The sequence below is a fragment of the Magallana gigas genome, chromosome 9, assembly GCF_963853765.1.
Source record: "Magallana gigas chromosome 9, xbMagGiga1.1, whole genome shotgun sequence".
Taxonomy (NCBI): Eukaryota; Metazoa; Mollusca; class Bivalvia; order Ostreida; family Ostreidae; genus Magallana; species Magallana gigas.
This window is the reverse complement of record NC_088861.1, coordinates 49471102-49498944: the sequence shown is the minus strand read 5'-3', so window position 1 is coordinate 49498944 and position 27843 is coordinate 49471102. Positions and strand designations below refer to the sequence as shown.

General features: G+C 32.1%; 1 protein-coding gene across 1 annotated transcript; it reads left to right on the top strand.

The window, feature by feature from the left end:
* Positions 1–895: 895 nt before the first annotated feature.
* LOC117691877 (baculoviral IAP repeat-containing protein 3-like) lies at positions 896–27404 on the top strand. Its single transcript, XM_034478777.2, has 12 exons — positions 896–973; positions 1561–1884; positions 2322–2504; positions 4216–4368; positions 4906–5037; positions 7784–7909; positions 12053–12211; positions 12586–12711; positions 14783–14947; positions 22040–22192; positions 25032–25248; positions 25467–27404. The coding sequence occupies exons 2-11, from the start codon at positions 1611–1613 to the stop codon at positions 25217–25219; spliced, it is 1659 nt and encodes a 552-aa protein (XP_034334668.2). The 5' UTR covers positions 896–973; positions 1561–1610; the 3' UTR covers positions 25220–25248; positions 25467–27404.
* Positions 27405–27843: the final 439 nt, after the last annotated feature.

Here is a 27843-nt window from a genome sequence, read left to right as displayed (position 1 = left end):
AAAGCAATAAAAAACGGCTAAAGACACGAGCAAATGAAATTGTCAAATTGTTGAGACAACCAGTCCATGTTTTACGACACAAGAAATAATTTACATTGCATAAAAAAAGAGGATCGAGCACTACATCTTACACTACAAAAGAAACGTTCAGAGAAACAGCAACAACATTTTATACAGTTTTGAATATCAATATTTGAATATGTGTTAGCGTTGCAGCAAATCGCTATAGAGTAATCAATCGACTGTCAACTTCACGCCTGATTGGGTTAATTAAGCTTGACATCCGAGTTATCAATGGAAAATATAAACCCCCGACGTGAAGTCGTATGGCGCTTAAGGATTTGATTATACAATGTTTGATGATAAGGAGAACAAAATTTTAAGATGAAAATTAAAAGATATTATCTTAAAGGATTATAAACAAGTGTACAGGAAACATATAACTGAAAGATGCTCAGCAGACATTTCGTAAAATTACTAACTCGGTATCAGGTAATAAGGATATGACTAAAACGTTCATTTTAATGAAGTCAATTTGCTTCTTCATGCCATCAGGTCTGAATTATTTAAGTATGTGCATCCATAACTTTTTCTTGCTTTTCCTATCCGGGTTTGTCAAATGTTTTCTGAAAATGTATACAAACACGTCCCAATTATTTCATATAAAAACGACCTTTTTATAAACTTTTTAAAAACAAATTCATAAAAATTTTCTTCAAAGAAAATCATCATGTTATAAAGTCATAAAGGTGGAATGAGGTGTTCATAATACCTCTGTACACGACATTAACTAAAGCTGCTTTAAACGAATTTTACCTTCTGTCCATACAGTAACACAATATTGCTGTTCTAAAGATTTAATTCCTAACTAAGTTATTGGTTTTCTTGGCTTTGACTTTAAACATTCCTCATTATCGAAAATGAAAGTAGAAAAACGGTAAATAATTTTCGGATGTTTAAACATTAACCAAAGGTAAAACAAAACTTATTTATTCAAACCAACAATCTAAATGCTTATGTTAAGCACACCATGTGCATTAAAATAGCCATTAGATTTAAACAGTTTAATAATAGATACTATCTATGTGTACTTTAAGCTCTGGTTTGTTTATAGTGACAGGCATGAAATTAGATTGCAAAGCAATGCAGTTTTTGTAAGAAAAAGAAAAAAGAATAGAAACTTTTTTAAAACATACAGCCTAAAATGTGTAGCTCAAAAGATTACTCCATATGAAATATATTAAGAATTTAAAGAAAAAGCGATAACAATTGTAACTAGGCAGCCGCCATGTTGTATTAATCTTGTAAACAGCTCCATACCCACACTAAACGTGAAAATTTTTAGTAGCAAGTAAGTTTTATGCTGTCATGATTTGCAATCTCTACTCATTATGTTTCTAAGTATCATAAGCGATTAAAAAGGGTATCTTAAAGAGTGACATAACTTGCAGAAATATGTAAGGCATAATTCATCGACATTGGAGTTGCATGGAAGTTATTAAATGCACATTGTTGGTTTTATTCCGCGTCACTTTTAAAAAACAAATTCTTTTCACACAGGCCAAAAGATAGCACGAAATCTAACATTGTAGGGAAACATATCTGTTAAAATGTTTCATACGTTGGACTTAATTATTGATGAAAATGACGATAAAATCCACGTGAACCACGTCCAGTCGACAAATTGTATTAACGTAAACGTAGCAGGTGGTGTACACAATCAGTGTATGAACCACACGATGGCTACAGGTAACAACACATCGGAAAGACCACATCACACAAACTATTCAATAGAAAGTATCAGGATTATTTCTTTCAACAATTGGCCTCAGTTCAAACATCAAACTCCACAACAACTAGCAGAAGCCGGATTCTTTTACGCAGGTAACGAAGCTAGATCATTTCTGTCACAGAAAAACTTTACATTGTTCATATCAGCAATAACCATGTTAAATGGGCTTCAAAGTCAACAATTACATCTTCTTTTTCTTTTGTATCGTATAATTAACCGCCTTCTGTCGGCCGGTAAACCTTCAGAATATAACAGTAACAATTCAATGTATACAATACAATATTTCAAAAAGATATGAGATAAAACCATCCTTCATTTGTTTAGGAACAAACATGCAAGTTTACAGCCATAAAGACAAGTCATTATTTTGTCCACCCCGATATTTTAAGCATTTAGAAAGTAATTTACGAATCAAATTTCTTCAGATCGATTACGTTAGTACGAAGAACATGTTTCATTTCAATATACACGTGTTTATTTTCGGATTAAATTAATTTGGTTTTTTTTTCGCAAACTTTGTCTTGTTTAGGATTTCAAGATGAAGTTATTTGCTTCTACTGTAATGGACGATTGAAGAACTGGAAATCTAACGGGGTACCTTGGGTGCAACATGCTCGTTGGTTCCCCTACTGTCCTTTTGTCCGCATAGTTAAGGGGAATCAATTTATTCGTACTATACAGGATCATTTCAGCCAACTTGATAACAATCCAGGTAATCATTGAAACACATATAAGCGCACTAGAAACATCACTAACACTAGGCATCTTTAAATTGTCGGACTTAATATTTAAAAAAAAATTAGCCAGTACACATACAATTGGAATCGTCAATTTTTCACGAAAACCAGTCACATCTGCAGAATAAAGTATAAATAAATTATACCAAATAGAAACAAAGTAAACAAAATATGGCACTTTAACTAACACAGTCAAAAAGATTTAAAAGAATGATCATTTCGTACAGTCAGTTTTGCAGTGAAGCGTTTAGGAAAGTTTTGGCTATGCGACCGATTGCTTTAGAGATATCAGTTGACTTCAAACCTCACGCCTGATTGGGTGAATTAAGTTAATCAATATTGACGTCAAAATTAATAATGGGAAATTTAAACACCTGGTGTTAAATTTTACTGCGGTTTAGTTTTAATCTGGTGTATGAAATTAAAAAATTACAATAACAAACCGCAAACCATCTCAAAAATCCATTAAACGAAACACAAATTCAAAGCAGAGCAATTCGGACCTCCAAATAGAAAGAGGCAGGATCAGGTGCCTAGGAGGAATAAGAATCTTCTGCTGACTGGTCACACCCGCTGTGTGCTCTTTGTCCTAATTTTGGGAAAAATCAGACAATTAGGTGATTAATTATGATCTAACAATTAGTATGAAAAACGTCAGTCAGCATGCGATCCAGTGGAAGATTGTATTTGCTGACAAGGTCGCTGTATTGACCATAGAACTTACGAAAAGATGACTTCAAACGAAACTGTTGATAGTCCTATTTTATCAACTTGGTTGTCAGTAGCTTGCTTCGTTTTAAAAACTGTTCATACGAAGAGCATACCCTTGCGTATAGAATCAACTGAGAGACAAAAACACCATATGCATGTGATGAAGGTAAATTGCTACATAAGTAAGAAAAGTTGACTATAGAAAAAATGAAGTCATCGCGTTTATCATAAAGTTTTATAGTAAGGCTACCATCAATGTCCATGTCCAGTAAAATATCCAAATATGAAACAGGTGATTCAATTAATCTAAGAAATTGATTACATAATTATATATTATAATCCATTATAGGTGGCGCTTCACTGATACTGTAAATGTTTTAGTTATGATATGTAGCTCCGTGAGACATGCCATCTTTGGAAAAGCAACTATATTGATACTGTGGTACCGAAAAAAATCCAATTCCATTTTAAATGAAATATATAAGATGATAAATTCCATGTTATGTCATACTGTTTAGAGAGGAATCTTAAAAAATCTTATGCATGCTTAAAAAATCAATTGGCTAGAAAATATGCAAACGGTGTGAAAGCATTCTCAGGGTGGGAGACTCAAGGTTATTAATATTATATCACTTAATTACAGAGAACATTTTATAGATATTCTTATCAAAGCAACTTGTTCAGAAAAAGCTTGATTCTTGTGCGGAGGCATTCGTATTTAGTGTAAATTCATGGTTGTCAAAATCAAAATTTCTGGGGCTAGGCCGGGGCTGCAACTGTGGAGGGGGTTGAATTTTTACAAAGGAAGATATAGAGAACTAAACCTTTAAGTAGAGTCTGTGATTTAATTGATAACAAAGTAAAAAAAAAGACGATCCTATCATACAGAAAAAAAATGAAGTTTAAATTAAGAATGACGGTAATTTATTTGCAGAGGAAAGTCAACGATTTTGTCATTATTGATGTTTTAAACAGGTTATATACAAACCAATACCAATGCCTTTTTTTCCGAGGGCGAGAGGAGGTCAGTTCCGAATGAACAGTCTTCACGGTATAGCACCCAAAACTTATCATGGTCACCGCCAATTGAGACCGAAAGCGAAGAAGACTCTTGGTCTTCAATCTCTGGTAAGATGAAATGCATTTGATTAAAACTGAATAACACTTTTGATTAAGAGTGTACAGATAGCAAACGCAATATAAAATGTAGGTACATGTACCTCCTTACACCCAGGCGAGTTAAATGTCTTGTTAAATTGTTTGTTTGAATAGATTTAATTGTATATCATCATAGCTCAATGTTAAAATTTACGGGCTTCTAAAACGAAGGTTATTAGTTTTAAGCCGTCTGGGGCTTTTAATCATGTTTACTAAGTTATTTTTTTTTGAAAATCCAAAATTGCACTTGTGTTCGCCTTTTTGGACATAAATACTTCTTCAATCATGCTTTAAATCATAATGAAGTAAGTTGGTGCTGATTTCAGAAACTAATCAGTAACTACAGCTGTAGTAATCAAATTTTATTAAATAATCATGATAGTTAAATACAAATAATAACAAATTACAAATAAGGATTAGAGACGTCTTATAGCTTCTCTTTTTAACTTAATAAATTACTATATCAAATAAATAAATAAATTATATCAAAATCAGTTTTTCCATCAGGTAGCTTTAGGATTGGTGTGTCGTCAGTAGAAGAGATGTGGCCATCTATGAATGAACCAGATGAAATGTCTTATCACAACTCACCATCGTCATTCCGTTACGAAAGCAGAAGCTCATGGTCTTCAAACTCTTGTAAGATAAAATACATTTGATTTGAAATAAATGAAACTGTTGGTGTAAGACTGCACTATAGAAAACAAGATCAAATTAAAAAAAAAAACCAATATAATGGTTAAATAATAAATCAGCAAATTACAAATGCCGATGACAAATAGTTTGAGGAGACTTTGTGGTCAACAAATTTACCATCAGATTTGCATTAAATTTTACTCATGATAATTTTTGCCATAAAGTATTGATTAGTAAAGAAAAAAAATAATATTTTAGGAATGATATTTGAATATTTGTGTATATCTATACATAGGACTTTTTGCTTAAAGGAGATAAATATAACCTAAAAGTGGCCGCAACCTCTTAAAAGAGCTCTTGTAGTATTTTTATAATACCTTTACCAAAACGAACGAACTTGTTAATTATATAAAAAAACATCACATATTGCGATATGTAAGCTGTTTTAAACTAGTGGAGCACAGTCTTCATTTATATTCAAGAAATATCCTGTAATATTATTGACTTTGGTGTTGGTGATGTTTCAATCAGGTAACATAGACCCAAATGCTGATGCCCTTAGCTCTAGGGCCATTCATATGATGATTAAACAATATTAATTGCCTTCACCGAATAGTTAGTAAATCTCATTATTGGCACCGTCATTTCGTTACAAATGCAACTGAAGTTCCTGGTCCCTACACTTGTGTAAGATGAAATACATTTCAATGAAATTAAATAAAATGTTTTGATTAAAGCTGCATCGATGATAATCAAGATCACAAATTTGTCAAAAAACCCCAGGATGATTCAATCATTAAATAGCAAATTACAAATATCGAGTAAAATGTTTATAAATTCTCTTCTCTTGCATTCTTATCAAACCTATCATTTCAATTAAATGGGTATGGACACTATTTTGTTGAAATTCTATATTTCTGTTTTTATTTTTTACAATGCTTCAGAATGCATTTCTAATGATCAAATAATATTTAATATTTGAGAGCCAATCGTTGAGTTATAAGCAAGATACAGGGCTCTAATTCTTTATCATGTAAACAAGGCTCGGGCTACGTTTTTGTTTTTGTTTAGATAGGGTCAAAATACAAGTAAAATATTTTTAAGCTGATTTGCCTATCTAATTATTTATTTTAAGCATGAATAAACGATTTCTAACCTTTCATCCATTCATTTTACGTCTGAAACTGGAATGTTACTTTAACATTCAAAATGTAAACGAAAGCCTTGTTTTTAAACCAAAGGATTCTTAGCTCCGTAACTCACTTATAACTCAACAAATGACACGATTTTGTGTTGCCTATTAAAAATGCCCCACTTAAGTAGTGTTAATATTTAAATCGGAAAAATAATATTTGACTAAGATCGGTACCATGCCCCTTGGCGATTTTTAAGAATTTTCTAAAGCTCAAATCACTACATGTAAGCAAGCCGATGTAGATTTTGTTGAAAACCATTTTGTTTTTGGAGCTTAATTTTTTCAATAAATGTTCAGAGTACTTGGCCAATTGTTACATCCACACAGTGTATATTTACTCATAGTCAATACAAAACTAGATAGATGTAAATAAATAAAAACTAAATATTACAATGAATTATAAGTAACTGTTTTAACACAATGTCAATGTCCTTGCTCAGTGTTGTGTAAATAAGTATGTTAGCTAGTGTTGTCTTATAAGGCCTGTGAGATATTTGCTACTCCATTCTACTCAATTTCTACTTTAATCGTCTGATTAATGGTAATGGTTTCTTCACCCGCATTGATAATAAAACTGATAGTTAATAAAGTTTACTTTCCATGCATATATGAAGTATTATTTAATTTTATCTGCATAAAATATTATAAAGTGTGAAGCCAGGAAAAGACATCGAATTTTACCACCTTGTAGTGTGACTTTATTTTTGCTAAAAATAAAATAAACTGACAGTAAAATTTTAATAGACGGGAATGAATTCACCAATCAAAATTAATGTTATACCTTGTAGGCCAAAATCCGCGTGATTTTTTCCCGCGGTTATACGTTATATACACATTTTTTCCAACTTTCGTGGTTCTGTATTTAGAGTTTTTTTCTCTTTAAAAAAGGTTCTTTGTTTATCAATATTTCTTAGAGATATGAGAGAGAGAGAGAGAGAGAGAGAGAGAGAGAGAGAGAGAGAGAGAGAGAGAGAGAGAGAGAGAGCATTTTTCGTTTAATCAAAATATTCTAACAGATACGTAACTAATAAATTGTTTCAGGATGACTCTTACGAGGTTAAAGATAAAATGTTCACATAGGAAAAAAAAGCATTCAAGCTACTAATATCAATAATGTTTTGATTAATTTGTAATAACATGTAACATTAAATGTATTAATAATGACCAATGTCAATTATACATGTATGTCATATCATATCAATAGTGCCTGTTTGCATTGTCAACCAACGCAGAGCGAAGGTTGGCAATGGTTTTTCGGGGTATCAATTTCAATCACAAATATGTTACCAAACTGTTACCTTCTCAAACAGGCATTATCATACCATTATCATATTTATTATACCGAATGTCTTAATTCTACAGAAAATTTTATTGCTTTCATATAAAGAAATGACGTGAACTCTACGGTGAACCGTACGCACATGATTTACTTGCATGTAACGATTCGTTTTGTTACCCGTTGCCAAGTGTGTTGCTAACGCTGCGGGTAAAAGAGCGGATTATCAACCAATCAGATTTCAGTATTTAACATGAAAGTATAATAAATATTATTAGCTCATCAAGAGGAAAGTCGTCAAGTTCACGCTCAAATGCAGTCAACTATGGTCCAAAGAGTCTTGAATACAGGTGTTAATCGAACTCGCGTGAGAAACGTCATCGAGAGAAGGCTCAGAGAAACAGGTACGAGGGTTGCTTATACGGTATTTAACTTTGTAAATAATATTTGCTTTTCAGGAAGCTAATAATAATTTAAGTATCCTATGGGTTTTCTTATTTACATTAAGTTAAAGTAAATCAAAAATTAAGATATGTCTTTTCAATAACATCATTCTCCAACTTTAAAATTGAGATTTCTTAAAATCGAAAGAATATATATTCTATTACAAGTTTTTAACTTAAATCTGATAAGTAAAGAATAAGGTACAGTTTCTTTCAATATTTGCTCTAAAATCCAAAGGTTGTTCAAATATCATAAAAATACAAATATACTATCTTTAACATGTGTTTATAAAACGTACCAAGTTATGCACTTTTATCTTGTTTCAAAAAATAATTATGACTTCAATGTTCTGGCATATTGCTAGGATTTGGTAAAAAAAAAAAAAAAGATGAAATATGACACATTTTCTCATAGCTTTTTCAAAAATAAAAATGTTTCCTTAGCCGTCACCCACAAAAAAATTAATATATTTCATGTAATATCACATGGTAAAGTTATAATGTAAGTTTCATCGTGGGCGACAGCTGCGGACATCTTTTTCCTTATCAAAAAACCTCTATGGAATTGATGTCTTCTGCTCAGTTTTATAAAAATTACTGGAAAATGCATGGTTAATGACTTCACAATCAACCTTGTGAGAGTCTAATCATCTCAATATTTAAAGATTCTTAATTTATGAGTATTCTTGTGTAAATAAACGTAACATTTCAATTGTTTGTGATATTATTAAAATTCAGAACAAATCAGGGCAAACTATGACTAAAACTGTACCTTGTACTTTCTATGTTGTTAAGTTATTCAATTGTGTCAAGTTATCATCAAAGTTGTCGATTAATAATGGTTACAAACGGCATACAGCATACTTGTGAAGTTTGGTTTGTAGTTGTAACGATATTATTTAAGACATGCGTATTTAAAAAAAAAGAATTTGTAGATCAAATTTATCACATAAGAAGCAGTGTCCAAACTTGCGTATCATTTATTCAGATTGTTCGCTATTACGAATATTAGCCATTGGAAAAGAGGTATCAGCATAAGAGACATTCTACTAGAATTTGAGAAAAAGGGCGTCCAATCGGACAAATTGCAACCACTTCTAAGTCATAAAAGTACATTCCCATGTTTTACTGATAAACTTAGACATTTACTGACAATGTACTGACATTCATGATAATATTTAGAAAAGTACTGATGTTTTTACTGACGGTACTGAGAAACATAGAATGGTACTGACAAACTTAGACAGTACTGATAAACTTAAAGTATTGACACTTTTTACCGACGGCACTGAAAAACTTAGAGAAGTACTGACAAGTACTGATAAATACTGAGTGGAGTGACACAATTTTTCTGACTCTCCTTAGAATTATTATTCAATGGAAGCATGTTTTAAATAGGCTTGTTATAAGAAAATATTTTCAATTTTCACTGCGGTTCATATATTCAAAAACAGTACGTGCAAGTTCAAAAAAACTTTTTTTTGAAATCTAATGCATGTACAGTACATTTATATGTCCCTTGAAATTAAATTATTTCAGTATTTTAAACTATTTAAGAAATGTACATGAACCAAATAATTGCGTAGACGTAGGTCTCGATATTCTCTTCTGAGTAATGTCTTCGTCTCAAAAGATAATTGTAAGCTTGAAAGCAAAACATAAAATAGTAAAATTTAACATTTTATTTGTTACAATAAGATGCGAAATCGAAGGCGTTTTTGTCATTTCCAAACATAAGAAAGTAACAGGAAATGTTTTTGTTTCAAATAAAGCGGCATGTGTATACACGGTGTGCTCTGGAGTATTCTCTTGATCTCATACTACAACTATAATTGTGACATTATTGCGCGAAGTTCTGCTTTACCTTTCACCCAAAAGATACAATCTCCGATGCTTTGAATGAATTCATCCAGTGATCCATAAGGAGGGGGGTCATATGAATTTTCTGACATTTGTTTTGTAACAACAGTATATGTATGCATTTTACTTTAGAAAAAATGGTTTAGAAAGAATCTATTGAATCAACATACACTACTTGACTAATAGTAATAGTTTAATGTAAATTTAGTAAGACACACAAATTATACCCTTTTCAAGGTGAATGAAATCGCCCATTCGATCGGAACACTTTCCGTTTTCTCCAGTAGATATTCTACTTTAATCAATATATATTTATTCTGTTCCAAACTGACAATTATTTGTTGATAGTTGATAATGATAACCCAACGCTTATTATTACTTACTGACAACGTATTATCAATTAAATTTTTTTTTTTATATACTTAAGTCGACTCGAGATATTCCCGTAAACTTGAAATAAAAGGTAGCACTGAGTCTGCGTCATCTGTTTCATATTTTGATATTTTATTGGAAATGGACATTGATGGTAACCTAACAACAACACTTTATGATTAAAACTATTACATCAATATTTCTATAGTCAACTTCCCTTACTTATGTAGAAATATACCTTCATCACCTGTATATGGTGTTTTTGTCTATCAGTTGATTCGATACGCAAGGGCATGCTCTACGTTTGAACAGTTTTTAAGGCGAGACAGGCTACTGAAAAACAAGTTAATTAAACAGGACTATCAACAGTCTCGTTTGAAGTCATCTTTTTGTAAGTGCTATGGTGGATACAACGACCTTGTCAGCAAAAACAATCTTTTACTAGGTCGCATGCTGACTGACGTTTTTCATTCTAATTATTAGACCATAATTAATCACCTAATTGTCGACGGACGTCTGCGTTTATTCCCGATTACAACAAGGAGCACACGGCGGGTGTGACCGGTCAGCAGAGGATGCTTACTCCTCCTAGGCACCTGATCCCACCTTTTTAGAGGTCCGTGTGATCTGCTTTGAATTTGTGTTTCGTTTTATGGGTTTTTGAGATGGTTGACAGTTTGTTATTGTCATTTGTTTCATTATTTACATTCTACCGTAATATACAATAGTCAGGTACCAACTTGCTGCGATGAACACCTCCCCCTCCTATTCCACCACTCGAACATAGCTAATCTATCTATGAATCAAGATTACACACGTGCATAATGATCCTCTTTTTCTTTTTTCTTTTCTTTTTTGCTCTTTGCTGATATTTCATCCAATATTACACTTTTATTAATTTCGTATGCAAATGTAACCAATTAGATCAAGCATCGGTTTATCTTTTTTAATGAAAAATATTGTTTATTCCCACTGCTTGCTCTGATTCAGAGAATGCAACGTCAAAACCTTAAATTTGCATGACGTCATGACATTATGGTTTTCAATGGGACCTTTTTTCGCTCTTTTTCAAAAACATAAAAATGTCATCAATGATTACCCTATTAATCAGTATTAATCAGTATATATATATATATATATATATATATATATATATATATATATATATATATATATATATATATATATATATATATATATATATATATATATATATATATATATATATATATGTTCATATCGTGTTGACACTCCAATGAAGCATGCAATTGATGTTTCTTTTTTTTTTAAATAACGGAATAAATAAGAATTCTCTATAATAATTTTTTGAATAATTAGATCAGTATCAGCATAATATCATATTTGCATTAAGACATCAATCCGACGATTTTTCTTTATGTTCTTCAATTCTGTCTGATTTTGTCTATCAGCTACTTACTTTGTAAAGTTATCTTCGTAAGTTTACATTTTTGGAATATATTAGTATTGAGCAAATGTCAAACTTCATCAATCGAAAGAATTATATTGGATTTTGTTTTGCAGTTTGATATTTTTAGTAAGATTAAAAAAACAATATGACTAAAATATATTGCTTTTTATGAAATGAAAATAATGGTTTTTAAAACTCCAAGAACAACTTACGAATACTTAAAGGTTCCTTGCGATGTATTCTTGCTGCATGTTTTTTTTGTCATTAAGATGGGCGGGCTTATTTATAAGTCACATATGAAATTGCAAGTAATATTGGCATATTAGGCTCTTTACACGTGGTATTAAACTGTAAGTTATATAAACTTTACAATACATTAGGTAACAATGTTTTTGATTCCGAATACACGGTAATAGTTTAAATCGACTTTGACTTTCCATCAGGCAACACATACCCTAATTCAGAGGCCCTGATAAATGCAGTACTGAATTATGAGCAGAATCAAGGAGAGTTAAATGTATTGTCTCCACATCATCAGGCACCTCATCAAATCCGCCAAACTGACGAACGTCGTGACAGAAGAAGACGCTCAAGGTCCTCAAGTAAGATAAAATACAATATAACAGTTTTAACTGAATTGAATTAAGAAAAAATTAAGAATAATATATACCACATGCTAACACTTTAACCTTAACATGCCATGTCATTTATTAAACTCGTTACCTTTTTTATCAATAAGTATTATAATCATGATATTTCAAACCAGTTTACTTGAAATTATCTAGTATATCAAGAAGGTTTAGATTTTAGGGGAACATATTAAAAGATAGAAATAATAAAAATAATTACAGTACTATACCTGTTAATGTGTAATGTCAACACCAAAAAAAAAACCACCAAAAAAAAAAAAACAAAAGAAAAAAAAAGTTATTTAAAAAGAGTTTAATTTATACATGCATAACATTTATATCATAAGGGCATCAAGAGGAAACTCGTCAGCTTCACGATTATATGCAGTCTTCTATGGTCCAAAGTGTCTTGAATACAGGCGTTGATCGGAATCGTGTGAGAAATGTCATAGAGAGAAGGCTAAGAGACAGAGGTACAGGGAATGATTATTCTGCATCTATCAAATAGCAATTTGTTTACAATACTTACATTATAAATCAGGCTAATTATAAATCGCTTCCAGGAGATATTTTACAAACCATTTTTTAAAAAAAAAGGGCATCCATAGAAAAAAATCAGCAGTTTGATATGTGTTATTTTTCTGGTCAAATAAAATATTCTATGCAATATGCTGAGAAGCCAATCTTTGTTTATTTCGACCTTATAGTTTAATTAAATACAAATTAGGTAAAATAATACTCTTTATTTTATCTTCTGTAATTTCGCCAAGTCAATTAAGTATTCACTGGTAGAACTTTGTGAAAACAATGAACTGTTATGAACACCATCATTTTTTTTTTTACCTTTTTCTGTTATCTGTACTGCGAATCAAACCAAAAAGTTAAACAAAACAACCCGATAACGAACCCAAAAGTAATAATATTAAAAATACCTATTAAATTTACAGCACAAATTTTCACTCTAAATAAAACTTATTTTGGATAGAAATGATGATTTGAATGGTACAGGTAACGCACGGTATTAAATGATGCCTATATTGGCCTCTCTATTCGATACAATTTTCTCAAAAATATGTCCATAAGACGCTACAAAAGTGTAACCTTGATCTTGATCTGTAGATTGAAATTTTGAAGCTTTTCAGCAAGTGTCATATTATTCCTTAAACGCTTAAAGAAAAAAAAGTGTGGTAAACGAAAGTGGGACAGACATACGAACTGACGGACAGACGGACTTAACTTAATGAACTTCACAGCTCCATAGAAAATGAATATTAAATGATTTTACTTTGGTGTTATTGGTGTCTTGATTATCGTAATTCGACCAATTAGGGCTAATTTTCTTAACTTTCATTGCTCTATCAATTTTTAAAATTTTGGATTATTTTGAGAAAATAATTTAATTCTTCCATTTCATCTAGTGTTACTGAAAATTTTATTCCTAGAAGCACAAAATGTAAATTATTCTAAATAAGTTTCCAAAGTGAATGATAAAATACATCCTTTAAAAATTGTTACTACCAGTTTGAACCATTTTTGTTTTTGTAAAATTTATTTTTAAGCCTCATGCTTGTACAAAAAGTCTAAAACCTTAAGTATGCCATTGTATGACTGTGGTGTACCATCCATTATAATTGATGTGTCGTCTGCATATTGAGATATTGTGTATTCTTCTCCATCTACACCTTTGATGTCTTTTGCATTTCTTATTAATATTCCTTAAATCCCAGAACAGATGAGAAAGAGATATGGAGGTATTGGAACGCCTTATCTACAGCCCCTTTCTGGATAAAAGTATTCTGACATCATACCATTCTGAATCACACAAGCCTTTATTCTATCATAAAATAGTTTATCCAATTTTTAAGGAGGGTTTAAAGGGGCATGGTCACGATTTTGGTCAAAAATTATTTTTCGATTTTAATGTATACAATGCTTCAGTAAGGCATTTTTAATAGGCAATCAAAATTTGATTCTCATTTGTTGAGTAGTAAGCGAATTACAGAGCTTACAATGCTTCGCTATGTAAACAAAGCCTTTGTTTACATCTTTATGTTGAAGTGAAAATTCCAGTTTTAGAACTCAAATGAATGTGTAAAACATAGTAACTGCTTATTTATGCTTAAAATGAATAAAAAGATAGACAAATCAGCGTGAAAAAGATTTTTAATGTTATATTGAACCTATGTAAGCAAAAACAGGGCACGAGCCTTGTTTACATGACGAAGAATTGTGCGCCTTGTATCTTGCTTTAAACTGATAGACTAACACCCAAATTTCATTTTATCATTAGAAATGCATTCCTAAAGCATTGTAAATTATAAAAACAGAGAAAAAAAATTTAACCAAAATCGTGACCATGCCCCTTTAAGTTAAAAAGTTTAGTGTTTTTAACATAAAATTCCCTGACAAAGTCTCAAAAGCCTTTTCATTAAAAGGCCTGGCATATCCTTTTGCTCTTTTTAATAATAAGGTCATATATATGTCATACTCTCCCCAATATATCTTTTCTTTAAAAGTCCATGACATTGACATTCATTTCATTAGGCAATATATACCCTAATGCCGAAACCTTGATGAATGCAGTACTGAATTATGAGCAGAATCGTGAAGAATTAAATGATTTATCTCCACATCACCAGGGGTCTCCTCATATCCTCCAAACTGACGAACGTCGTAACGCAAGAAGGCGCTCAAGGTCTTCAACCTCAAGTAAGATGAATTTGATTAAAACAAAGAATGGGCAGATTATTTCTAAGGATGCTGTTGTGGTTCTTAAGGACAGGGTGATAAGTAGTAACGAGCGGAACCCTGGTTTTGTCTATTTTATCATTGTATTGTAAAAGGGTTTTCCTGCCTTTTCTAACAATCTCATCAATTGCATATTGCACTGTGTGGGCTTTAAAGCCTTGATTACACAGATAAGATTTAAATATTGTGTTATGTTCTTCAAACATAACATTAGAAGAACAGATTCGTCTGATTTGGATTATTAATTCTTTAGGAATCCCTCTAAAAGTATATGGAGGGTGGTAACTCGATAGCTTGATATAAATGTGAGAATCAGTGGGTTTCGTATGGAGAATGAATTTTATTTCACCATCTTCCAGGATAGTATCCAAAAATACAGTTTTGGAACTAGATATGTCCAATGTGAATTTAATCAAATTGTGGAAGGAGTGGGCAAAGGTAATGAAGTCATTTAGGCAGTTTCTCGGTTTAACCATTTCATTTCAATGTCGTCTATGAACCGCAACCAGCTCAAAGGTTTGTAAGGAGTTCTAAGAAGCAGGTTGCGTTATAATCTTCCCAAAAATATTATAGCGTAAGAGGGACCATTTTGGTGCTCACTACTTATTAAGGTCTTCCGTTTCCAATGGTAAACCTTATTGTTTTGCTTTGTTTCTTTTCCTCTATTACTATAAAAGGTCTTCCGTTTATAACGGAAAACCTTATTGTTTTTTTCTTTGCTTTTTTCCCTCTATTAGTAGACCTTATTGTTTTAGCTTTGTTTCTTTTCCTCTATTATTATTATAATTATTAAGGTCTTCCTTTTCAAACGGAAGACCTTTCTGTTATTGCTTTGTTTCTTTTTCAGTATTATTATTATTGTTTGTTTTTTGGACATGTTTTCTCAAAAATGCTTCAGCTGATTTTCATGTAACTTCCAAAACTTATTCATGACAAATTTTGTAAGAAAATATCACTTCCTGTATTGAGATATTAAAGATTTTACGTTTTTGCTTGTTCACTGTTTTTCTTAAAAAGTATTTCTAATTGAACCTTCAAATTTTCAAAAATGATAGAAAGTTGTTAGCCGCAGTGCCCTTTACATATGCGAACGTCCGCCGTCACTTCCGGTTGTCAGCGAAAGAAAACGAAAAACTATTTTTTTTAATGTTACTATTCGATAGAGACGCTTTAATGAGTTAAGGTGGAATAACATATCATCACAAAATGGATGACCGCTGATCGACACGACATTTCGTTTTATTAAAAGGATTTTATGGATTGAAGCATTTACATGTAACTTACTCCATAGCCGAGTGGATAAGGTGTCGGACTCTGTACATTCCGAGTTCGAATCCTGGAGGGACTTTTGTTGTTATTTACTGGAATAATTATTTTAGATATTCATATTTTATCCCAAAACCACAAAATGCTTAACTGACACTTGTATAGTTTATTTATCATTATATCTTTCTTTATCAAAAATTTCCTGTTAATATGAATGACTTTTTCCAGGTGTGTTTCGAATGTCTTAAGAATATAAAATCTGTCTTAAAATCGATCCACGCATTCTTGACATTTTGAGCTGCGTATCTCAGTCGTTAAAGTGGTGGACTTTCTGCCCGGACAACCCGGGATCAGTCCCCAAGTGCCAAATGCCTTTTCTTTCTTGTGTTTTGTTTAACGATTTTATGTTTATAATGGTGGGTTTTATGTTTTATTTTTTATCATAAATGAAATAATAGCGGCTTTTATTAGTATAAATAGATAGCTCGTTTCTGTCGGCAGTTCGCTATATTTCAGACGCTTGTCGCATCGCCGTCATCAAAGATGTGCCGCCGAAGTACCCATGTAGTACGATCGCATTAGAGCTCACTAGGTCGCTTTGTCGGCATCAAAGAGATGCCCTCGTTTCAATGACACACACAATATTTAGCAATGAACCCACGTTTTAAGTAGGTATTCTAAATGGCTTTTAAAGGAGGACTGATTAGTATTTATTCACATATATAGATTCACGTATGCTTGTATATACATGTGGTTTTTTTTTACATACGTAACTGATATTCTGATTCCATGAACACTATAAAAAACTGGAAAATCTCTCTCTCTCTCTCTCTCTTTCTCTCTCTCTCTCTCTCTCTAACATACAAATGTTTTAGCATTTGAATAAGAACTAGTGTAGGTAACATGCAGTAATGTGAATAGAGGCTTAATGTACGTTTGGCATCAAGAAATTATTTATGTATTTATTTCTAGATACGGGATAATGTCTATAAATTCAAATAATTGAAATTCATTGTTAAATTATTCTAACTGATCGGAAGTCAACGCTTAAAAGTCATTTTTATTAAAGACGGTGTTCATTTTCCTTCTTTGTGTATGTCTATATACATATAGGATACAAATCTGTTATATGTCCGGGATTAAGAAAAACCTCCGAAACTTACACACGTAACTATACAACAAACGGGTGACTGCGACAAGGTGTGAAAACTTACCACCCGTGGATGTGTGTTTGAGCCTAAGAACAAACACATGTAATCACCGATCGGGGAAATACGTTATCAAAACAAAAAGCCGGATTTTCCACTTCAGATAATATAAAAAAAATTACGGCAGGGTGCATATCATAATCATTTTAAACCTGTCTTAAGTTGATAATTATTTACAAAGGTCTACATACATGTAATATTTGCCTAAAAGAGAGATTTGTTATATCTTCTCAGTGAATAAGCATCGAGGTCAAAATTCAAATTTTTTCTGTTTTATTAACCGATTGCTTAACACTGGTCGTTTAGACATTACACAGTTAGTTACACTGTAACTACAGTTTCAATCCAATGTTTTCTCAGATGTCCGCGTCAAATTATTCCCGTCCATATCAAATGTTTTTATGTATTATATATCTGAGTGCTCCGCAAATTACTTAAATTTTGTCACTTAAAAGCGTTTGAAAGCGTCCAAATATTTCAAACTGAGGAAGAAATAGTGTCCTAGTTGGTATTATAAAATTCTGTGTTCGTACTGTAAGTATACGTAGAGTATTTGACTTTGTTTCTTTTGTGAAGTGAAACATCACCGTGAGATCTCTCTCACCGAACTGTCAAAAATTGATGGTAACCAAAAGAAGGATAAGGTAGACAAGAAAAAACGAAAAACCTCCAGCTGACCGTATCAGTAAAGTACCAGACAAAAGGTTAATACAACAACATTTGAGTTTAAATTTACAATCGGCATCGCAGTCCGTGAAAAGTTCTCTATTGTCGGATAAACAACAATGGACGACAGCTCAGACACCTAGCCTTTAAAACCTACCCTATGTGCAGATATGTCAAATGCACAGAAACATATGCATGCTAGTTTTACCGAAACCCGAGAGTCAATGGTGACAAACGCACATATTAAAGACACCGTAACCAAAATTGTGTCAGTAATAGAGAGCGATATAATTAAGAAAAAGATTGTTGAGGAAGGAAAGGCAACTCACAGAAAGCGTAACGGTTCGGGTTAAATTTGAATTCGGAAACAAGATCGACAGCAAGACAAAAACGCATACAAAAGATATCGCTGATGATGTGAATATGGATTAAACGGCTTTGCGAGAGAAATTCCACGAAAAGTTACAGGAATTGAAAACATTGAAGGACAATTTAAAGCGGTACCAGGCCATGACGTAAACTGCCCTCACACTTGCTAACAAAAATCAGTAGTACTTCCAAAAGAATAACATTAAATGTCTGTGCTGGAAGGAGCGAGGGCAGGAAAACCTACGGGAGGATATGTGTTCTATTATGTGAGAGGCGGCGGGCGTGACCATCGATATAATGGGGATACATAAGATCCCGGCTGCACAAGGAAAAACGAGGCCAGTTATCGCTAAATTCAAGAACTTGGAAGTAAAGGTTAAGATCCTTAAGAACAGATCAAAAGAAGAGGTGTTTGACAATATCACGCAAATGAATTCCGAACTTCTGTACGAATTGAAAAATGACGATCGAATCCAAAGTGCATGGTACTACAATGGAAAAATCTTCGGACTGGACCAGAAAGGAGTTCGTCATAAGTTTGACATATAAGACACTGTCGGAAGGAAGTTTAAACAATCCTAAGGTGAAATATTGCGGGGCGTCCTAAAATAATCGGGTCGAGATTCAAAATATCCTGACTTTGTGACTGGTGGTGGTCGGAGTGGAAATACTCTAAAAACAATGAATGGGTGTGTGAATGTTAGATCAGATGCGTGTGTGTTTGGGCTTAACCAGGGGCTGGTAAGTGGTTGCTTGCTTATGGAAAACTATCCATTTGCTTATTATTACTTTGTTTTATCTTTATGCTGTTTTTGTATTCATGCTCACAAGTTCATGCCATCGACTGACAATACAGGTAGCTATGGTGAACTGCCAGGGGTTTACAAAACTTTCAAAACCATTCTTTACTCTGTCATTCTATATTAATTTTTACATTATTTTTTCCGATGCCACAACCAGATAATATAACTGTAGCCGGTGTTTTATTAAGAAAAACAAGTCCGGTTGTGGGTTATTCTCACTTTATTGCCTGACCCCAGGACTATAGTATATATGGGATCAGCCCTACAATAATCAACATAAATATCAATATACAATATGACAAACAATAATTTCATTTGCACGCTAACATGTATTTGTTATACAAGTTCAAACACACAGTCCCACAGCCTCTAACATTGGTAATAAAATAATTACGTTTCTGTTATTGAACTTGATAATTTAAAATGATATCAGCAACTTTATACTCAGTTACTTGCTATAATTGGCTATAAAATAGTACTCTAGAATTACATATAATGTAAATGTAATAATGTGCATATCTAAGGATATCGTACCGATTTATGGAATCAAGCTGAGTCTAATGCTAACTATATCTGGGCAATGTAGCTGTCGCATATACCTGAAACAGTACCGTATTTCAATTAAAAAGTACATGAAATAGAATACAGCGTTAGAAGTAAACTTCAACATTACGTTTACATTATTTATGAAGTAAAGTTATCAGAATACTAAATTAATATATACGTCTGGCAGACTATAAAAATATTCATTCATTCACTCATTCAAAAGAGGAAATATTAGTAGGAGATAAAAACTACTTACTGTGCGTTCTGTATGTAACTATTTAGTAATACTTAAGTGGCTTGAATATGCTCTGCCTACGCCCTGAGTCGTAACTGGTCTGGTCACTCTCAGAACCTGTTAACTGGTTTTTATAAAATGCACGACCCGCCTAAGTGGCTAGGCCAATCAAATACGTTGATATTTTTAAATACAACTGTCTCGTCGGTCAGGTCGTTTAGTTATTAATAGTAACATGCAATAGAAAAAGATGAATATAGAATGAAATGATGATTTGATGAAAACAACATGAACATGAACACATATTTTATTTTATTTAAACGCACATATTGATCTTTTTATTTAGTAAACAAACACACGCAAAATCTACACTACCACATAGCAATTGCTACGGTGAACTATTAGGGGCTTGGATCTCTCAGTAAAAAAGATGTCATTAATTATTACAAACAAAACAATATTCAATAATTTGTTTTCAAGATACACATGTTTTTTTTTTCTGATAATAAACCATTCATTGCATCTCAGTGGGGATATAAATGCTGTTTAAATTCTCACATGTCAAATTCAAGGAGTGTATGTATTCTTTTTAACAACAATTTTGAGTTTGAAATCCATGGTGAAAAAAAGACAGAGGGGGTAATTTACTTGCTTAAGATTTGTCAATTAAAGATAACATGGTAACCCTTATAAATATATATGTACAAAATTCAAATAATAACCAATTTTATGAAAATATCGGAGATATTTCTTTTTTCAATTTTTGAATTTGTCAATAAATAATATACATCATGTGGCGATTTTAATTTAGTGTTAAATCCTTTACAGGATTCCAATAATTGTTGTAATGTAAATAACCCCGAGACTCATAGAAGTCATGGAGGATTTACAACTTCTCGATTACTATAAAGTTTTGCATCCAGATAAAAAGGCTATACATGGTTTAAAAATTCATTAAAGCAAATTGCTTTATATTTTCTAATTGCTAATAGTTTGTCCAGTTTAGTTGAGAACAGTATAATTAAGCCAGGGTACAGGTCAGACAACTCTATTGTATGACTTGAAATTAAATGTAATCCCTTTAAGAGAGGACGTGGTCTTTGGGAAATTTATATTAGTCTTTTGACTGATTAAGAATATGTGTCAAAGGTCAAAGAAACTATATATAAAAAGGAAAAAGACAAAAGAGAAAAACTATATCTACAGGAAATTGAGGCTTTGGAGTTAAAAATTCTGTTGACATTAAATTGTTGGATGAAAAAAAAATGCTTTAGAAAGTCTTCGCAAAAAAAAAAAATTACAAGGTCATAAGATAAGGTCATATCTTTGGATTACAGGAGATAATTCTCACTAATTATAAGTACTTGGTTCTTTTCTTCGCGGTCGGTTTAGAATGGACAAGGTCCGGATGACACAACCTTTTTTAAACATAAAATGATAAGAAAATATCATGGGACTGAATAATTTTTGTTTGGACAACTTGCCGGAATGCATAACATCCGGATTTAACAAGTTTTACTGTACATTGCACAAACAGTATTCGCGCACTTTCAGGTTAGGCGAACTAAGCTTTACTCTGAATTATTCCAATTTGGCAAAGGAGCTGTGTTTGAGAATATGCATGCATATTGAAAAGTAAAATAACAAAACGTATTACTTTCGAATTTCATCATAAACCAATCCACAATATCAAAATACAAACTAGATTCTTCATTTATGTGTCTTTTTTTCCTTTGCCAATAGTTTTTAAAAAGGAAAACTGTTTTCTGTCCTCATATTGACAAACATCCCATACCTTAGACTTTAGCAATGTGAAACTGTTCACTTTTCTGATGTTTAAAACAAAATGACTCTGATTAATTAATTATTTTCAGGTACGTTGGGTGTCGTTTGAAATATAGACCAGATTGGTCATTCCTTTAGAACATAGTTTCTATTTTTTTCGTTATATTTTCATCAGGTAACGATGGACTGATGAATGCAGTAATGCACTTTGAGCAAAATCGTGAAGTGTTAAATACACCATCTTCACATGGCCAAGACTCCCCCCAAAATGCCTCACAGTCACATTCAACTCGTACTGGAAGTAGAACCTCAAGCTCTCACAACCGAGGTAAGATGAAATTCTCTTAAATATTTAAACTATATGGATTGAATAAATGTAGAATTATTTTACCAAAATTTTTCCAACTCTTTATTCTTACATGTATAATATGATGATGTTAATTTTTTTGTAAATGGTGCTTAATTCAGATGTGAATAATTCTATTCACGGTTTGAATCATCACCAGTTATCTATAAATCTGGGTTCTACTTTAACACTTAGAATAAAAAGTATTTTCACATTGTGGTAAAAATATTGATTCCCTTGAAAAATCAACAATAGTGTTTGATATTATTAATCATCGATCTATGATGATAAGAAATGCACAGTCCGAAAGACATACAAATTTACAGTTTAAATACAAAAATTCTTTGAACATGTCAAAATTACCGCGCCGCTAACAGTTTATCCAGTTTAATTTATATAATTTATTGCCATTATACTAGTATATTATCCAACCAAAGTTAACTTTAAGATCATTGTTTCACAGTGTTTAAAAAATCAATATTTGGAAATGTTTTATAGAAAATTATGATAATAATAATAATAATATCTATATCGCGCTTTATCTTTTATAAAACTCTAAAGCGCTTTACTGAGTAAGTCAAAATAACATAATAAAACAGGACTAGTTTACATTATACCGCAAAGACAAACCACACTAAAAGGATTAAAATTAACTGAGATCAGAACTCCAACTCTAATAATGCAGAAAACATGACCGCAAACACTACGTAAATCTTATAAGGTATATTCGCTTAAAGAAATGCCTTTGTAAAAAAAAGAGTTTTAGTTGTGCTTTAAAAACATACAAGCTGGTAACTGTTCGAAGTCCCACTGGAAGCTGATTCCACAGCGTTGGTGCCACCCTCTCGAATCGATGATCGCAGTAGGGTTTTGCTCAAACTCGCGGCACAACTAATTGGTTTGCCGACTACGAGCAAAGTGACCTAGAAGGTTTGTGTTCGCAAACTTGTTCAGCTAGATACGCCGGGGCAAGATTATGAAGCGCCTTGTATACAAATACACTTAGTATAAGACGTGCAGCAGTGTTCTGAACCCTTTGGAGTTTGATTATGTTGGTGCTTTTTGTGTTGTATAAGAACATATTTCCATAGTCCAGCCGCGACGTAACCAGAGAGAGGATAAGTGTTTTGCATGCCGCGTCCGTGAGAAAGTGCCAAATGCGTCCTATTTTCGGAATCTGTGAGTAACATGTCCTTGAGACCGCTTTGCACTGCTTTTCAAAAGATAGGAGTTAATAAAAAAAATGCTCCAAGATTCCTCACACTTGGGAGACTGTGGATGATGTTTCTGCCGAAGAGTAAGCTAGTTTCGCTTAGGTTTTTGATACGACTTCTCGGGGCAAAAACAATCAGTTCAGTTTTGCCTCATCTAACTTAAGCATGTTGTTAGACATTCACAGCATCATATCATTCAGGCAGCGTTTTAACCTTGACAACACATCTTGCCAGTTCTCAGTCGACTTTACGATGAGATACACTTGTGTGTCATCGGCGTATACGTGATATGTATACCATGATGCAAGCAAATCTCGGTAGGTGGACGGGAAAAAATACAGTAGATTTTTGGTTCCAACACTGAGCCTTGGGGCACTCCAATATCAAGCAGCACCAGGTTAGAATGTTCGGAACCAATTGATATATGTTGCGTTCTTTAACTAGTGTAGGACTTGATTCACGAAAGGGCATTTTCCGTGATACCAAAGGTATGCTCCAATCGTTGTCATGGCCCAATGCACCAAACGCTGTTGATAAAACCAACATAATATGAACTGCGCAACTGTTATCGTCCAGCGCAACAGCAAGGTCACGATAAACACGAAGAAGGGCTGTTTCGGTGGAATGGTGTTTTCTATATGCAGATTGAAGATCATCATTAAGATAGTTTTGTTCTAAATGACGATCTATTCGAATGGTAATAACTTTATCTAAAGCAGCAAGTTAAAGACAGGTCAAAATTTTTTGAAATTTTCTTAATCCAAACCAGATATCTTAAGCAAAGGCTTGACAACTGCCTCCTTGAAACTCGATTGAACAGAACACTCATATATCGATTTGTTGATAATGTCAATAAATATGAGTAACCAACACTGCGCTTTTATATTCTATAAGTAGATTGGTTGGTAACAGGTCTAAACAACATGTTTTTGATGCCAAATTTGTAGAAAAATTTCAAGACTTCCTCACAGGATGTAGGGTCAAAATTTGCCAAGAATTGACCATCAAACAGTTTATCAGATTCCAAGACATCAGAATGCATTAGAATAGCTTACACATTATAGCAAAGCAGAGTAACACTATATATAAAAAATAAATGGGGAAACGTTATAAAAATCTTCTTATCAAGACCTTCAATGTTACAATTTGTAATATTACTATGCAGGCACGCTTAGACAGTGTGTATTCTAAATTTGTAAAAACCGTAACCCCCAGAACAAAACTGAACATTTTATTGGGGACTTTTAGAGCATAATATATAGGTAAAATATTTAAAACCAGTTGCCAAAGAACTGCATTGCGACATTTTGAAAATCACTATGCAATCGTTCTAAAATATTGTAAATTCAAACATTAAACTATGATCATTGGACAAATACTGGTGCCCAAAAATCAATTCAAAGTTAAACATAAAATGTAACAGGAAAATTGTTCTTGAAAATTGCTCTTCTTCTAAAGAAATGCAGTGATGTGATAGAGAACAGTCATTCTGTGACAAGCATTATTTGTTTTGTATTTCTTTTTATTATAATGCAAACAAGATATTCATTTAGAATAGTTCAATCACGTTGTGTCTATTTTTAGATTTGTGTTGGGTTTTTTTCCAGACCTTGAACAGATGGTTAGTGAACTAAGACAGAAGACAAAGTGTAAGGTTTGTCTTGATTCCGAATTGGAGGTGATGTTTCAACCGTGTAATCACCTATGTTGCTGCCGATCGTGTGGCGAAAGAGTCGAAACGTGCCCGGTGTGTAGATCACCAATTGAGAGTAGGGTTCGCACTCGCATTCCATAAGAAACATGCAGCCATGGTATACAGAATCGGTATGTTAAAAAAACAAACAAACCACTTACATATTATTTTTGTGTAGTTTAATGTATAAACACAGTGTTAATTATATCAGAGTCAAAAACGGAAAATTTCTTACAGAAAATATTCTCGATCTGTTTTTTAAATTTTTTAACAAAAATATAAATTTAAATCTAATGTTTTTTAAAGTGAGTTTTTTAATCACTTGAAATAATTTCACAATGCATTATAGGTATTGATATCTCCATTGATGCTGATCGATGTAAATTTGAAGAACTAGATACAGATAACGATAATGCAGCAATAGAGAAATAAAGAACAGACAATTAACATGGTAATGACTGTTTACCTTATGACTTCTTCATTGAAGTTGTCAAATATATGTTGCCTAACTACTTTAACCTTTTTAATTGTATACTACATCCTTGTTTTTACCCTGAATGTTGGACATTTTTATTATCGTGCTTATTTTGAAAAAGGGAAATAGATATGATTTGAATAACTATAGATAATCAGCTTTGTTTGTCACATATCTTGCAGTCTGCTTTGGTCGATCACAGTTGTGTCCATATAAGGCTTCCAACAAATTTTACTATGTGCGCACGTATTGCGCCTTGCACTACTTTATTTACTATGCAATGATAACCTCATATAAATCTTTAATTACACGTAGATTACTAAAACACTACTCTAATGCGTTTTGCTTGAAAGTAAAACATTTATACAGTAGTATACATAATGATTTAAATCACGTTTTTCTTACATATGCGTAAGAATGTAAATTGGACGTATACTTCTCCCACTTAAAGTAAAGCATTTTTCCTGGCTTGCTATTTCGGAAATGAACAAAACGGTGCTATATATCTTATCTATTATGTTTTTGTATGTACCGTTATGCATTTGCATTTCATTAACAGGGGTGACCAATAATATTAGATGCCGATCGTTCCTTTAAAAGAAATATTTGTTATTTCTGTTTTAAACTACTTATGACATGGTTAAATGAAAATAATGTCGTTTCTGCTGCACAATTGTGTTCTAAATCTAATTGTAAAACATGTGATGCAGATTATGTCCCACCTACTTAAAAAACTTCATCGTTTAAAGTTTGCAAATAAGATTAATCTCTGCCATGCCTTTATTAATTTCAAAAAAATATTTGACCGTGGAATGCCTTAACTTGGAGTGAGCATTTCTAAACTTGGTACGCATGGGAAACTTCTGCGTGTAATTAAATGATATATATAAACGTGTTGAAGAACAATCTGATGATTTTTTGTGTGATTTTTGTCTGAAGTCTTTGTTTATTGCAAGGCAAAGTACTTTTGTCCATTTTTTTTTTTTGGTATGAAATTAATTTAGTTTTAAATTCTGGATGTCTACATTTTGAAATTATATGATGTAATTTCTTTTTAAACACTGATGGCATGGCGATTATTTCAAAGGCAATTGCTGATATTCAATGTATTTTTGATCAATTAAGAGATTGTTGTAAAAAATGAAAATTGCACAATTATGTTGACGTCAAAGATTGTTGTTTTTACAATAAGGTAAAGGGGTAAAATAATGTGAAAAATGGTATATTTATGATAAACATGTACGCTTGAAATTGTAGACCAGTTTGCCTATCTAAGCATTACTTTTAACTTCAGTTAAGCTCTAAAGAGCTGAGAAAAAATTTGCTTAGCAAGATACAAATGCATAATTTGCATGGACAAAATATCAAAAACTTTTTTTTTAATCCTAAAACATTACTATGACTGTTTGATTATGAAATTGACTATGCCCCTAAGCCATATGGTTCACTCAAAGCATGCGCATTATAAATGTATACAGTTTTATCCCTATTTTTGTAAACATATCTTTCAGTTAAAATGCCAACTTGTTGTGTTGATTCGTATTTGGATAGTGTCATCTGCCGACCCCCCCCCCCCCCAAAAAAAAAATATTATTACAATTATACACTATATGCCTGTGTTAAAACATGACTAAACTGCCATTTTGAATTTGCCTGTCATTTTGTCGGAAATCGCACTTGGAATTTCTCGGATTTTATCATTAACATGGCGACCGTAAACAGCGATTTTTTTCCAAACGTGATATTTTTAGGGTGCATTATAATATGATTTTGTGTCATGATATTGTATTATTGTATAACAAACCATTTAATCACATGCTTTTGTTTTATATGATGTTGCAATATATAATATTGTATAATATGATACGATACTGTATAAAATAATATTATCTACATAATAAATTATTATATCACATGAAATTGAATTATGTGATATTGAAATATATAACATTTTATCACATGATATAATATTGTATTATTTAATCTATAAACCTTTATCACATGATATTGTATCATATGATATTATACAATGTTGTATCAAATGATATTGTATCATACAATACAATATCGTTAAACATTATACAATATAATATCATATGTTACCAAATTCCCATGTATTATGTGATATGATAGTGTTTCATATAATACTTCATTATATCATTTTTATGATTGTGTATTACAAAATCAAATACAATAATGTATAACACAATACACTGTCATATCATATGTTACAATTTTATAGGCATCAATA

Bases quoted from the DNA above. Each gene is read 5' to 3' on its own strand.
- LOC117691877 (XM_034478777.2), top strand. From the start codon at position 1,611: ATGTTTCATACGTTGGACTTAATTATTGATGAAAATGACGATAAAATC. The intron at 12,212-12,585 runs GTAAGATAAAAT...TTATATCATAAG, and splicing joins AAGACGCTCAAGGTCCTCAA to GGCATCAAGAGGAAACTCGT. The intron at 14,948-22,039 runs GTAAGATGAATT...TATTTTCATCAG, and splicing joins CTCAAGGTCTTCAACCTCAA to GTAACGATGGACTGATGAAT.